Raw genomic sequence first — 16326 nt, forward strand, 5'->3', positions numbered from 1 at the left:
AAATCTGAGCAGCCCAGAACTGCCCAGGAACGGGTGTAGGATCCTCCATAAGTGAGAGATCCTGGCTCCGCCCCCCACTCCCCCACCACCTACCCATGGGACTGCCCACTGAAATTCTTCCTCCCTGCCCTCCCCATGCTCCCATGCAAGCCTGGAAAGGCTGGTGCAAACTTACAAAGCCCAGGGCCTGCATTGGCGTGAAGAGGCCGTCATGTGTCTTTGCATCGGCCTCCCTGACTCACAAGCCAGTGCAAATGTGTCTTATGGCATGTTTATGACATGCCACTGTCACTAAAGGCACTTTGGGATTGTACCCACAAGCATCATTTGGGATATATCCTCTGTGTGTGTGTTTGTGTGTGTGTGTGAGAGAGAGAGAGAGAGAGAGAACTCACATACTTCTGAGTAAGCATGCATTGGTTTGGCCATTATTATTATTATTATTATTATTATTATTATTATTATTATTATTATTTTCTGGCTGCCTGAACCTCTCTTCTGTTCCTAGCTTCCTGAGAAGTTTGTTATGCCCCACTGGAAACTCTGCATTTCAAAAATCAACACAAGACCCACATTTCAGCATACTAAAGAAATTGTTTGGGGTGTTTTTTTGCCATCTTGCTACTTCTAGACAAATGCATACAGTATAAGGGCAAAAACAGACTGTAAACTCCAGGCTACCTTTTATAATCAATTTTCAAAACAGTGCATTCCTAGGAGCTCTCCACAAGATTTTATAGAAGAATCTTCCTGGCAAGCTGTAGAAAAGGATAGGGAAGGGCTGATATTGCCCCCTGGTGCAAACCAAGAGAGTCAGAAGTCTTGCAAAACGGGTGGACTTTTGGAAGAAGGGGGTTCAATGCTCCTCTTTCAGATCTAGGGGTGCAACCCAGTCCCAACAGACAGAAGTTGTCTGACAAGAAGAGACAAACAGCTTCTATGGTTATTCTCATTAAGCCTACCTGTCAGGAAAAGCCACCCAGAAGAAGCACAACCCATTTTCTTCAACGTGCCCCGCTGTGCAGACAATCTGTGATGGCTCATTTGGTAGCCCAGAAGCAAGTGATTAACAGCCCCATCCTATGCATGTCTACTCAGAAGTAAGTCCCAGTAGAGTCAATGGGGCTTATTCCCAGGAAAGTGTGGATAGGAGTGGGCTGTGAGGCTGCAATCCTAGCCACACTTTCCTGGGAGTAAGCCCCATTGACTCTAATGGGACTTACTTCTGAGTAGACATGCATAGGATTGGGCTCTCCTATGCATGTCTCTCAGAAGGAAGTCCCATTTTAGCCAATGGGGCTTCCTTCCAGGGAAGTGTGGCTAGGATTGCAGCCTCCCATCACTTGCTTCTGGGCTACAAAGACGAGGCATCAGGAACGGTCTGCCTGCAGAGAGAGGGCAGGTTGCAGAAAATGGGTTGTGCTTCTTCTGCCCAGCCCGCAGGTGCACACATTGGAGCCCTGTTGCGTCTACGCAACGTTGGGCAGAAATGACCTGAAAAGCTCCCGTTCCCCCATAACGCCTGCTCCACATTGCCAGAGGAAACGCCGAAGGAAGCAGCAGCCCGATCGAGGCTTGCAACAGCCTTTGAGCAAGAAGGGAACACGCTGCCTGCGTCAGAGCTGCGCTGGCGAGAACGCCCTGTTCGCCAGCGCCTTGTTTGGGAAGCGCGCTGGGGCTGCGCAAAGCGTGAGCGGAGGACGGCCCCCTTCCAGCCTCCCGCCTCGCCCCTTCCTGCATAAAGCGGCAGGCCGGGCTGGAGGGCGGCTCAAAGCTCTCTCTGCGGCCAAGCGCGTCGGGGCTCCCCAAGGCACGGCCAGAGTATGCAGAGTGCCATGTTCCTGGCTTTCCAGCACAACTGCAGCCCCATGGAGAGGAGCGCCAGCAGCTGCCAGGCCAAGGAGGAGAAAAAGGGCAAGATGAAGAAGACCATGTGAGTGGCACGGCAAAGCCTCTTGGGCACAGCGGGGCTTCGGGCCAGCCTGCAGCCCCCCAAGGCATCATCCCCCTCCCCTCGTGGACCTGGTGCATGGATCCCCTGGGCACGGCTGCTGTGCGGACGAAGGGGGCTCGCCCCTTTCGCCAGGGGGCCATCTGGAGGCTTGCACGGCCCTGCGCCACCGAAGGCGCACTGATGCTCTGGGGCAGGCATTCTGCTCTATGGGACGTGGACGGTCATAGCCACTTTGGAATGCCATCGTCAGCCTTGCGGTGCCCGCCTAAATGACAGCCCAATCCTAGGCATGTCTGCTCAGAATTAAGGCCCATTAGCATCCATGGGGCTTACTCCCAGGAAAGTGTGGCTAGGATTGGGCTGCAAGTGTCTCCAAAGCTACTACCTGATTGATTTCAAGGTGGGAACTGGAGCACACCCTGGATATTTTTTTCTTCCCCTGCTGGCGTTAGGGCATGTCCAAAGTGCCTGCCTCTGGCTGGATCCCCTTTGTGGAGCCATGGAAGGCTGCAGAATGGGTTGGCTTAACTTGGTTTCTGTTTGCGTGCTCTGAAATGACCCAGCGCCTGGTTGCCTGGGAGCGTTTTGTTTTGGAAAAAAAAAAAGAAAAAGAAAAATCCTTTTGCAAACATCCTAAACTGAGAACTGCAGCCCTTTGAAGGGAGGGTTTGATGGGTGCAGAAAGAGCTTTCTTTTGTTCTGGGGTGTAGTCAGGCAAATGCAGTTGAAGCCTTAACCCTTGCTGAACTAGATATTTTCTTTAGAGAGGTATGTTCTTTGTTTGGATGACTTTTTTGTCCCTAAGGGCCTTCTCTGCAAAGCATGCTCATAGGGCAAAACAGCAAAATCCTGCAAAGGAGCAGTTTCATCTGCTGGCACTGGTTAGCTGACACAAAATGAATTTTCCTAGCTGCAGAGAAGGGCTGGGAAAGGTGGCTCAGCTGTGAGTCTTCTGTGGATTTCACAATATTGTACCAATATTAGAGCAGCAGGCTGATCTAATATTTGTACAGTGTTACAGTATTGAAGGCTGAGTGATTTCCAAAGGCTAGGATATGCAGCCTGACTTCTGCCTGCTGAATTTAGTGGGGTGCTTCACACCAAATGTGCATGCAGTTTATCTTGGTTGTAGCTTCACTGTCTACCAACAAGCATACAGGACTTGCAGCCTAAGGCTACAGTCTTTTATTTATTTATTTATATATATATATATATATATATATATATATATATATATATATATACACACCTGAAAATAATGTAATGAATTCAATGTAATGTACACTGAATTCAATGTAATGTACTCCTGAATAGACATGCATAGGATTGTGCTGTAACTCTTCTGGGTCCAGCACTGTATGTGAAAGAGCAGGAAGTGTGGTCAAAGAACCCAAAAATACATTCTGATTTTGCTATTGGAATATAACTTTGCCTGTGACACAGCTTAATTTTTTTTTATAAATTGGCATTTCTTGGTTCACAGGCAGATTACAGATCACTTCTAGTGATCCTTATTTTACCAAGATAGCAAGTGTATTAGGCATAAATGGGTTTGCTGAACAAGTCTTCAAATTTTGATCCATATCAAGCACCCCAATTCTAGTTCCTCTTTGTGATCAAGTTCCTCTGTTCAAACTGTGTGATCAAGTTTCTTTGACTTTCCCAAATGAGAGGCTTTGTTAAACTTATTTGAATATTTTGTTGTTTTTAGCATAAAGGATTGGAAATCAAGATTGAGCTACCTCCTGCAAAACTCTTCTGGTTCTCTCAACACAAAGACCAACAAGAAGGGGCAGCAAAAGGCATGTTTCAGGTATGTATTTCATTTTTCATACTATTAAATGGTTTTTGGAATTTTTTAAATGTATCACATAGAACAAAAATCAGTGCACTTTTCAAACTGCATATTTTGTTTCTTCTTTGTACAGACCGTCACCTGAGGAAGCCCAGCTCTGGTCGGAAGCATTTGATGAACTGCTGGCTAACAAATGTAAGTTGCCTTAATGGAGTGACAGCCCAGTTCTGTGCATGTCTACTGTAAGTCCCCTTGGAGTTAATTGGGCTTACTTCCAGGAAAGTGTGGATGGGATTAGGCTGCTAGGCATTTAACACAAAAAACTACAAGGGCACTTTTTGAGAGCTTTCCCTTAGAAAAGATGCCTCATAGGAATTGAGTTTTCTTATGGCTAGGAATCCTGAATGGCCTTTATGTTTCTGGTTTACTAGTAACCTTTAAAAGATTGGCATTTGGGACTGCCCTGGGCCTAAATTCATAGAAAGCATTTTCTTATTCATGCATAGCTATGAAACACTTCCAATGGCAAAAGCTGGCCTGTGAAATAGCTGCTTTTGTACTGTAGCTCCTGTGGTTAGCCTGTATTTTTAGCTGGCCTTGCATTCCTTTGGAGCTATGTAAGTTGGAGTATACAGCTGCAATTAAAAAAAGCTGTTTCAGTCTGGAGGACTTTTGCATGTGGTAAGGCAGTGCGCTCCAGATGGCTTGCATTCTGTTTAAAAATCCTGATAGCTCTGTAGGGAATAGAGGTGTGTTTGCACCCAGCTGTGCCTGTGCTATGTTCCACTCCCCCTTTTTGCTCTCTGACCAAGTGCTGTGGTGAATCACAAGCAACTATTCCAAATGCACCCTTTCTGATGCATTTTTTCCACTTTTCCGGTTGATCAAAAGGCTTCGAAGTGTCCTACCTGCAGCTACAGTTGCTTCTAGCTACCCACAAAGTTGTTGATGGTCATGGGGTACCAGAAGCTCTGCCACTTCAGTTGGTGTCCTTTACCTGGAGGTGGGGGCTTATATTTGTGCTCAAACTATTTTAGAATCCCAGAATATCCCATTTTTCATTTCCCATATTCAGTTTAATTTGCTGATGTTGAGTACTGGAAACTTTTTTTTTAAAAAAAGGGTCATGATCTTTGTTAATTAGAATACATAGACTGCAAAGAAAAAGTCTTGGGACTTCAGGTTGCCCATCCCTGGTCTAATTCTTGCAATTTTTAGGAGCCCTGTCATTTTAAGTGGACCCTGGCTAAGTATCTGGCAAAGACTTCCTGCAAATTATACACTGTAATGCCAGTATTGCTGGCTATCATGAATAAGAAAATGACATATATTTAGCCTGTTGATGAAAAATAATTGCTCTGCTGCTCCAGTGCACACTTGTATTAATAAGATACATTAATTCTCCAAACCTGGTTAGGTATGCATGGTTTATGGGAGCTCAGTTCACTGTGCAGCTATGCAACTGAAATCATTTCCTTGCCAAACTGATGAAAAGGGGGAAGATCTCATTAGTTATATCACGTTTGCTTCAGTGTGGACTTTGAGTCAGTTTTTCCATTGCAGATATCTTCCAGGAGTTTATGGCTCTTCCACAAATATTTATTCTAGTCTAAAGGTTAACATACAATATCTAAGAGCAAGAGAGAAATTGTACAAGATCTTTCCCCCTTTCACTTTAAGGCATCTTGGACTATTAGGAAAGAACATGAGCTAATTAAAAGGAGAAGGGAAAAATGGAATTTGTTGCAGATTTTTTTTATAAATATCTAAACATCTGAAAACTGGCAAGTTCCAGATTATTCATACCCTTTTGTGCTTTGGTACATTTTGTCTAAATGATTAGAAAAGAGGACAGAACAAGACAAGGCTGTGAGAGATGTGCCTGTAGCTGTGTGTTGCCTCTATCTGTATGTTGCCTTCATACAACATTCCTGGGATACTTTGAGCTCATCCATCTTTCACCTTCCTTTGCAGATGGTCTTGCTGCTTTCAGGGCCTTTCTCAAATCTGAGTACTGCGAAGAGAACATTGACTTCTGGTTGGCTTGTGAAGATTTCAAGAAAACCAAGTCCCCACAGAAACTATCTGCCAAGGCCAAGAAGATATTCAATGACTTTATTGAAAAGGAAGCTCCCAAAGAGGTAAACAAAATCTCCCAGTTTAAAGAGTACCACAACCTGCTATCCAATTCAGACATGTCCTTAGAATCTGGACTGCTGCTCTTTAGGCCATTGTGATTGGCATTTGCAGCTATTACCAGGAAAGAATCTATTTGGAAAATGTTACATCTATATTGACATATTTTTCAAACACTGATTCTGGAAAAATCCACCTAGCATATAAGTTCAGATGTATTTTCCATGTACCTACCTTCATGGGTATAACTTCAGATTTTTTTAATACAACTCAGATTACTGCCAAGAAACAATCCAGTAAGTTTACAAACTTACCACATCCATTTTAATTGATGGTTACACAAGTAGTGATTTATTGGAGCATAGGCCTTTCAGTTCCTATTAGTCATGACTGCTACCTTCAGCTTCTATATTCAGAGCCCTTGGTTACTGGATGCTGGAGGAAAGCAACTGAGAATAGTTGCCTCCATTGCTGCTGAGTATTTCAGGGCATTTAGCTGGCTGCTGTGGGGGAATGCTAGGCAGATCACTCAATCCTACCTAAGCTCTTGTGTGGTGATGCTGTTAGTTGGTTATATGGTTGGCAACCTTCAGTCTCGAAAGACTGGTATAAGCCTACAGCACCCAGTATTCCCAGGTGGTCTCCCATCCAAGTACTAACCAGGCCTGACCCTGCTTAGCTTCCGAGATCGGGCATGTGTAGGGTAACAGAATGGGTCATAAGTGAATCCGATCCTGTATAGGCAGTTGTGTTCTGGTGGAGCATACCTATATAAAAAAAATCCATCTTTTCCTTTCAGATCAACATAGACTTTCAAACCAAGAATAGCATTGCTCAGAACCTTCCAGAGCCTACACACACCTGCTTCAGTGCAGCCCAGAAAAGAGTCTACAGCTTGATGGAGAATAATGCTTACCCACGGTTCCTAGAGTCTGATTTCTACCAGGACTTGTGTAAAAAGTCACCAATTAGCAGAGAACCTCAAGGGACATGAACTCAGAGTGCATTTGGAAAGAGGAGCAACAAAGAAGAGTGCCATTTTGTCCATCGAGGCAGAAGACCAAACGCCTTTCCAGGCTCAGTGGACTCACAAACTGAATGTACAGGAGATATGTCCAAGTGTAGTCTTTTCTTTCTTAAATGGATGGACAATGACTCTGGCAGTTTTTCAAACTGCATTATCTATCAAAAGGTCTAGAGGAAACTGCTGGCCAGTTAGAGGAAAGATCATTTTCTGTGTGAAAACAGTGCATCAGGAAGAAATGTCTTCTGCATTAACTGAATTACAGCTCCATAAGTCAGCCTAGATGGACAGTCAGACCTTGCTGGTACATGGGAGAGGCTTTGCACAACTGAGCACCCATCTGTCTTTCCTAAGAACCTGGCATTGTGTTAACATCATTGTTCTTGAGACTTCCTTATGCAAGATCCTTTCTCTGTAGATCACCCAACTGTGCATAGATGTAGCAGACTGCTGTGGAAGTGCTAGTCATAAATTCCAGTGTTGCTGTATAGTTTGATGCAGAGATAAAGGGGACATTGACTGACTTGAAAAGCAAAACACGCTGACCAGCTCTTAGCTAGGGTCAAATCTGCCTATGTGTGATGCATTTTGGAGCAGAACTTGGCCCAGTCTGACAATGAAAGCTGTATATTATGTGTGCATGCTGACGCTGGTTGTGTTGTACACTCCTAACCAATGTTGAGAGTACCAACTTGAGGACAGGCAAACTTCAGTGAAGTTGCCTTTTTTGAATAGAAGAAATGTTTTAATAAATTTTTATTTTAATAGAATTCTGCTCTCTTGTTCTTCTCTTGGAGTGGGCAAATATGCTATTTTCAGATATTTAAAGAGAACTCTGAAAAGTTCTGGAACCATAGTCAGGTTGGTCTGTTACAGCAAAAACACTGATGCTTAATAAAAACAAACTCATTGTGTTGTGAACTTCTGTAAGGAAGTTGATACTTGGGTGCATGAAAGAAGGGGGAACAATAATGTGCTAAAAGTTCCCCAGCATCAAGACAAAATGTAACCATTGCACTACTTCCCCCAGTGTCTCCATTATTCCTTTGTCCACCTATCTTCTCCTGTTTCCTGTAGCTCACAGGAATCTAGCTTTGCCAGCTATATTTGGGATAGGAAGGTAGATAAAGAACTCAGTGGAACTGTCTATTCCAGCATAAGGAGTGCCATCTCCAGTCAAAGGCCTGGCAATCCTTGTCCATTTAATTGACAGGAGAAGCAATGGTTTTACAAGACTAGTGAAACTAGTGGTTTTACAAGACTAGTGAAACTAGTTCATTTATCATTTAATTGACAGGAGAAGCAATGGTTTTACAAGACTAGTGAAACTAGTTCATTTATCCTGCCCTTTCCTCAAGCACAAAGCAGCTGTTCAGCTACAAGCATCTTGTCAATAAAGCATCCCTCTCTCAGGAGATTATGGAACTGATTTTTCAAATGAAAATAGATAAAGCATCTGTTGGGGAAGAAACAATTACGCAACAACCATCCTTCAGGACAAGGTGTTGGAAGTACAGAAGTGGTCTTAACACTACAGTTGTCCCCAATGTTTACGCTACATTCTTAAACATGCTAGGATGTGAATTCTGAGTTCACTGGAGCATCCTTACAAGTCAGTGTGTTTAGGAATGGGATGCCAAAAGTGATAATCTTAATTAAAAACAGCAACTTGGTATTGAAATGTGTAAACTGCTTATTAACTGCAGGTTAGGTTAAAACCATTTTTAAGTGTGTTGAAAGAATGGTAGTTTGTATATAGGTACTTGTGTATAGTCTTCTACCTTGAAATCTTTGCATTTAAGGCAAATAGATGGGGAAATTCTCACTCTAGTAAGAATACTCTTTAGTGAGAATGTCCTAATCCCCACAATGATCTCATATGGTATCAAGAAAATGCTGACCATATAAACACATGCACAGGATACACTTAAAGCCACTTTGAACTAAACTGCTTTTCCCATTGCTACTGTCCCTTTGCATACAGGTTGGGCTTGGTGGCAGAAAGACTTTGAAAATGCATCCTTAATAGGTAAATCCAAGTTTAATTGGTATGGGAGTAGGGAAAAGCGACATTTGTGCAGAACCATGAAGTGTGTAAAATACAAGTTTGGCTTACAGTGGGGCAGTAAGTCTGTACCAGGATTGCATCAGACTGGATGAGAAAGTGCATGAATGCTTCTGTATACCAAGAATTCACTTCATATTATAAACCAGCCTATCTGGGAGATTATACTAGCTTATGTGCATAATTCTTTTTTGTGGAAGGAGCACTCTGTCTTGTGAGCATCTGTCTGAAGTGCTGAAGGTGAGACAAGGCAAGTTTGCCACCAGCGTACAAGAACTAATCAATCTTCAGAAACAGCAATGGTGTAGCAAAATTGTTTCTGAACTGCAGCACTTCAAATTGCAGGTTAATGACTGAACATTCCACTACCAAGCAAAAACCACTGCATAGAGAAAATTAACAAAGAAAAGCCCTTCTGGATCTGTTCAAAGGCCCATCTAGTCAAGCTTCCTGTTTCCCATAACAACCCATCGGCTACCTCTGGGAAGTCCACAAGCAGGAAGGAAGGCATGTTTTTCCACCACTATTGCTCTCCTGCAACTGGTATTCCAAGGCAACTGCTGTGAAACCTGGAAATGGCACCTAGGGTGAACAGTCCCCCTGCACCTCGCTAGCTATGCCACTGCTAAACACATCTGCTACCAGTGCCATCCAACCTAAAAGGAGGCTGTCCATGACCCACGTAAACCCAAGATGTTTATGACAGGTTATGACAGAGAGCTGCTCTGACCCACTTGTAATTTCGGTCAGGACTTGAGTAGAGTGGGACATAAATAGTAGACAAGGAAGGAGTAAAGCTTTATTAACCCATCACAACAAGAAAAGGTTTTTCGTTGTGTAACCCATTTGCTACGCATATTTCTATACAGGTGCTGAAAAACTGCAAATAGTGTATGTTAGTATACTATCCTGCAGAAAAGAAATGAAAACCTTGGTGTGTGTGGAAGAACAGATGTAGAAACACTGCAACCTTACTTTGGGGGGGCAAGGGAATGCATTCCAAATTTGAAATGTCCACTCAGAATGAATTTTGGAGGATCTAGAAGAGCAGGCCCTTGTGTCAGAACTAATTTAACAGTAGCCAGAGCAGCAAAAAATTCCACCAGACCTCTATGCCTGAAACATAGCAAGTGACTCCTGAGTTTTTCCCAACTCAGTCTTTCCCTGGCTCCTGCTTACGGCCATATACACAAGTCACATGTATCACATTTGCATAAATACAAAGACGAGGCAGTTCTTCCATTCCAGATGTTACCACACTGAACCTGAGTTCCCACCCGCTCTCCAACTTGGAGCAATTGCTATGTTTTCTTGCATAATCCGTGACCAATTTCTTCCGAAACACCACAAAGATGAACCTCACACAGCTTCGGCTGTTTGCTTTTCTTTGCCAAACTTGAGATCATAACCAACAAAGTGCGCGCACACAAGTACAAGCCATAATTCTTTGCAAGCAAAACACAAAAGCTCAAATTAAGGTACTGGGTGCAGAATTCAGGTTTCCCTTTTTAAAAAAAAAAATGATACTTTTAACCCTCATGGGCATGAAGATACAGTTTAAATAGTGAAGAAAGCAAAGAGCGGTTGAATAAGATTTCCTGTAGTTAAGAAATCTGCAATGTCTTGCTTAGGGGCCTGCCACATCTTAAGTCAAGAAGTGGAAATTATGCAATATTATGGAAATTATGCATTATTCAAACAATATAATATACTGAACAATATAACTATAGAATAACTTTGAATACATTTGTTTCATCTGCACCATTCATGTATTGTAGAATTTGGAGTTTAGGGGTACAGAATTTGAACAAAATAGAACAACTTGGATCCTAGCTTCCAAGCTCAGGTGGTATAATGAATGAAGAAGGCAGGGGGTAGCTACAGTATCACCCTCCCTTATTAGGTTGGAAAAGGTGACCCTCTCAGTGGTGGTAAGCTCTTACTGGAGGGAGAACTTTGCATTTTGTGATGTTGCAGGAGAGAAGATCACCATGGCTACTGGCTACTCCTCCCCATTTGCTCCCCTGCCCGTCACTGGACTCCCTCTTAACCTGCTGGTAGACAGAAATTGATTTGCCACAGGGAGTGGCAGAGAGGAGCCGTCAGTGGATGGGAACAGCTGTGAGTGATTGCCTTATCTCCCACTGCAGCATTGGGAGATTTCAAGGTCTCCATCTTCCATTTGGTCTTAAAGGTGGCCAATCTCATCCCATTCCAAAGCTGCTCTCTTTCCTTGTCAACTACCCTCTCCACCAATTGATCACATTTCCACCACTTTAAAATATAAGTTGTGCACATTTAAGCACAAAGGCAAAGCAGGTCAAACAAAACCAAAGTGGCATTGCCTCCCTTTGATGCCAGACCCAGTGTAACCAATATGGGTATGCAGCCTTCTCTCCTCATGACTTCCAGGTGGAGATGGTTCAATCAACTGGATACTGCTACAGGTGGCTGCCTGAGGGTTCAGACCAGTACCATGGTAACCGAGAACATACAACTGCCCCCCCCCATTTCCAGACTTCAGACATTATGCAAGGTGAAGGGCACTTGTGTTCTAACTGCCTCCCACTACCATGGTCTTCCCAGTTTGTAGCCCCTTTTCCTTCCTCCATACAACTGAATAGAAACCTGTATGGATGAGGGAACAAGGAATGCAGTTTAAAATCAAAAGTCTTCAAGGAGGAAGCAGAACTGCTTTGCCCCCATATAGCATGATATGAAAGGTAGTGGGTAGGAGGCTTCATTTCCCCTATTGCAAAAAGAAAAAAAAAAGGTGTGAGCCATCCCTGCCTCCAGTCACCAGTTCAGATGTATCAGATGCCTTCCCAAACTGCCCTCAGCCTTATGCCCAGTGCTTCACTTGCAATTTAAAGCTGTGGCTTTTTGACATTTTATAGACCTTGGAGTCCTAAAAATAATTTGTCTCGAAGTTTCCCCAGGTTACAAAGGACACATGAATCATGAGGACCACCCTGGTCCATTGCTGAAATTAAATATGTCAGCCCACAACAAGCTGATGATGATGATGATGATGATGAAATGAGTAAACTGTGTTTTGTTTCAATAAGCTATTTTGTGAGGGGTTTTGCTTTTGTTTTTTTCTTTTGCACTGCAAATTTAAGAGCAGGCTGGTATGATGTGGATCTTGGACTGGAACTTGATTTCAATCTCCCCAAGGGCTCAGTTAATTTGAAACTTATAGGCTTGGAAAGTCTACAGACCTGTATGGAAAATGCACTTATGAGCAGAGTGGTGTGTTTATTTAGCTGGTGGATTTAGAAGACAGCCACAGACGTCAACGGGAAAGCAAAATAATGAAAACAAAAAAGGATGCCCAAGAAAAGGGGAAAGGAGAGCAAGAAGCATTTCTTTTGCAAGCATAGCTACTAAACCCAGGACTAAATCAGCCCTTCAATGCTGACTATATATCCAGGTTGATTCAGACCAAGCTGTGTTCAGTTTAATACTCTCTTTCAAACAATGGACAGCCAAATAACTCAAGCAAAGGATAATAAGGAGGGATGGTCTCCTATTGTTTCTCCTCAGGATCAGATTTTCAGGGGTATACATCTACCTTACATGGAGGTTCCATTTAACTATCACAACTACTAGTTCTCCACATAACTGCTAGTGTTTTTATAGTCACCTAAGCTAAGAGCCATTGTTACATGTTATGGTTGCAAATTCAAAGCTTCATTCTCACTTCCTTGAATTCAGCCAGTGACCAACTCAAATGGTCAGCTAAATTTGGGGGCTGATTAAAGCCAAGCCGCAAAAGCCCTACAGAACAACTTTTATTCTTGATTATGGTTTTTCTTCATATTTCCCTTATACCTTGTTACTACTAATTTATCATCACATTGTCCCTGAATGCACAACTCAGACCTACAAAAATTGTGCAAAACAAGGCCATGTCCAGAATAAATACAGGCATCCTTCAGTCTCGGAAGACTATGGTGTCACGCTCAGAATGGTGGTTCTGGAACAGAATGTCCTCTCCAGAGCACAAAGCCTGGGTAAAGTAGATATGGAGGATAGACTGTTTCCCAGTGCAGCAAATCCCCCCTCTCCACATCGCTGAAATGGTCAAACGGAAAGGCAGAGGCCAATACGGTTGGTTCCAGCGGCGTTGCAGGAGTTGCCAGAACGTGACTGTGTTCACCCATGAACTGCCTCAGGAACTCCGGCTCAGGATTTTGGCTCGAGGTTGACTCCTGAAGCCTTTCCCATAATTGGATGTAGCCACAAGGCAGTGGAGGTTTGGGATCAGAGTTTTCCTTCTCTCAGATGAGCTGCCTTCCCAGGCTATCGAGTCCCATCTACTCGGTGGCTGTTTAGCCACCTCTTACGACAAGTACAGCCACACTGAGGGCCTATTCTTATCCCCCAGCCCCCAGGGGTGACATCTGGGATGTCAAGGCTTGCGCGTGAATTGGATTAAAGTGAGGGAGAGGTGCGCACAGTCGGCCTCACTCTCTCATCCCAGATTCCATCTTGCTCTAATGGCAGGACAAAAGTCGAGATGTCTGGAGATGGGCTGGGCGCAGTGGTTGACCAGGGTGTCTTTTGTGTCTTGCCGTGCTCTTAGCGTACCACGTCGCTTGCAGAAACCGCCTTCATGACCATCGGTCCTATTCCAGTAGGTCCCATCCGCCGGAGTCTGTCTTCACATGCTCGGGATAGACAAGTTCCAATCTCGCTGAAGGTCAATGACCCGACGGTTAGCCTCAACCTCCTATTCCAGAATGTCCAAAATAAAGCATTCTATTTGTTGAAAAAAATTCTTGTCCTAACTTTCTCTGTATTAAGTAGTTTGTATGACCTTTTTTAATATGCGTCTCTAAAAGGCAAATCACATCTTTTTTAAGTTTCTTCAAATAATAAAAAATTTTTTCCTCTTATTTGGAGCATTAGCTCCATTAATGTTCCAAGATAAAAACTTATACTCCATAGCTAATCTTCTGAACTAATTATTTGAAAGTCTATTTGGGTTTGTTGCATATCCTTTAGATTTTCCTGTTCTCTTCTTTCTCCTCCTCCTTCGAATTCCTTCATAAAATCTTTAGCTTTCTGAACTGTATCTATTCTATACATTCTATTCTGAAATCTAAAGATAACTCCTTCCAATTCACACCATCTAAAGATATCTAAATTTTCAACAAATTCAAAGAAGAAAAATGGAGTGGTTATGTATGTTAAAGATTATTTAAAACCAAAACTTGTGTTTGCAGATGAAAAAGGCAGGTGGTTGGCTGTGGAAGTTATAATTTCGGGAGTAAGAACTTTACTTTTGGGTTTGTATGCTCCAAATCAAGAAAGAGGAGTTTATTTAGGCAATTATTGGATGTACTCTTATATTCAAGTTATTGTTTGATGGGAGATTGGAATGCAGTTGTGTCACCACAAAGGGATAAAAAATCTGAGAAGGAGATTAAGATTTCTCAAGGGAAATTACCAAAAACTTTTTTTGATTTGGTAGAAGCTTTAGGGGTTGTAGATATTTGGCGACAAATGAATGGAAATATAAAAGAGTTTACCTATTATTCAGAAAGACACAGATCATTTTCAAGAATAGATATGTTCTGGATGACGAAGGATATTGCAATAAAAACTTCTAAAACAGAAATTCTATCAAAGACTCTTTCAGATCATAATCCAATAACTATGACTATTAAGAAGAAACCTACAACATATAGATGGAGATTAAATGAATTGTTGTTACAAAAAGAGGTTATAATAAAGGATGCTAAGCAGAAATTAAGGGAATTTTTAAATTTGAATTTAAATAAGGGAACAGAAATGAGGATAGTTTTGGACGCTAGTAAAGCCTTTATGAGAGGATACTTTATTCAGAAAAGTATAGAATGGAAAAAAGAGACAAATTAAGTTTCAGAAAATTGAGGAGGAAATTAAAAAGAAGGAATATGAGTTAATAGAAGTCCCAGGAGATAAAAAAAAATAGTACAACAAATAAAAGATTTACAGCATCAATTATCTTTGATGATGGTGAATCAAATGGAAATTAAATTAAAGTTTGTGAAGCAAAGATATTTTGAGCATGCCAATAAACCAGGGAAATGGTTGGCCTACAAATTGAGGAAGCAGAGAGAGAAGAGAGTAATTTTAAAATTGCAGGAGGCGGGAAAAATGTATACTGATCAGGAGGATATAAAAAAATAATTACAAATTATTATGCTAATTTATACAAAAGTCAAAAAATAGATCAAGTAGAAGTAAAGAACTACTTGGATAAACAAAATTTACCAGAAATGTCTGAAGAACAAAGGGAAATCTTAAATAATAGAATAACTCTGTGTGAAGTTGTAGAGGCAATAAAGAAGATAATATAGATAAAGCTCCGGGTCCAGATGGTTTAACAGGTAGATTCTATAAATGTTTAGAAGAAGAAGTAAGCTTACCATTGCTTAACACGATGAATGATATTTTGCAGACTGGGAAAATGCTAGATTCATGGAAGGCAGCAAATATAACTTTGATTCCTAAAGGAGGACAGGATTTGATGGATATAAAAAATTACAGACCTATTTCCTTGCTGAATAATGATTGTAAAATATTTACAGCAATTTTAGCAAACAGAATGAAGAAGATATTACAAAATCTTATACATGAAGATCAATGTGATTTTTTTACCGAAAAGACACGAGTGATAATATTAGAATAGTATTGGATTTGCTGGAATATTATGATAAAAGGATAGAGAAACAATTAGCATTGATTTTTTTGGACTTTGAGAAGGCGTTTGACAATTTGAGTTGGACTTTCTTGATTGCTGTCTTAGAGATGATGAACTTTGGAGAGAACTTTATTCAATGGATAAAGTCAATTTATACATCACAAACTGTGCAGGTAGTGGTAAATGGAGAATTATCAACAATGTTTGAGATTCAAAAGGGAACACAACAAGGATGTCCATTGTCGCCACTTTTATTTATACTTGCCTTAGAAGTGTTATGTAGAGATATTAGACAAGATGAAAGACTACATGGTGCAAAGATTAAAAATGAATGTTTTAAATTAAGAGCATTTGCAGATGATATGGTTTTGATCTTAGAAAAACCTTTAAAAGACATAGAGTTGTTGATGGTTAAGTTGAAGAAGTTTGAATCATTAGCAGGATTTAAGATAAATAAACAGAAAACTAAAATTTTATCTAAAAATATGAAAGAACAAGACCAATCGAAGTTGATGAATAAGACTGGGTTCAAAGTGGAGAAGAAGATTAAGTATTTAGGTATTATTTTGACAAACACGAATTGTATGTTATTTCAAAATAATTATGTTAAAGTTTGGGGTGAAATTAAAAAAGATTTTGCAAGATGGGAAAGGTTGAA

At 41.5% G+C, this 16326-nt stretch overlaps 1 protein-coding gene across 1 annotated transcript; it reads left to right on the forward strand.

Moving 5' to 3' along the window:
• Window positions 1-1757: 1757 nt before the first annotated feature.
• Window positions 1758-7679, forward strand: RGS2 (regulator of G protein signaling 2). Its single transcript, XM_066624778.1, has 5 exons — window positions 1758-1933; window positions 3666-3767; window positions 3883-3944; window positions 5724-5890; window positions 6685-7679. Exons 1-5 carry the CDS (start codon window positions 1824-1826, stop codon window positions 6877-6879), a joined length of 636 nt encoding a protein of 211 aa, XP_066480875.1. The 5' UTR covers window positions 1758-1823; the 3' UTR covers window positions 6880-7679.
• Window positions 7680-16326: the final 8647 nt, after the last annotated feature.

This window comes from Tiliqua scincoides, chromosome 4 (genome assembly GCF_035046505.1).
Source record: "Tiliqua scincoides isolate rTilSci1 chromosome 4, rTilSci1.hap2, whole genome shotgun sequence".
Lineage (NCBI taxonomy): Eukaryota > Metazoa > Chordata > Lepidosauria > Squamata > Scincidae > Tiliqua > Tiliqua scincoides.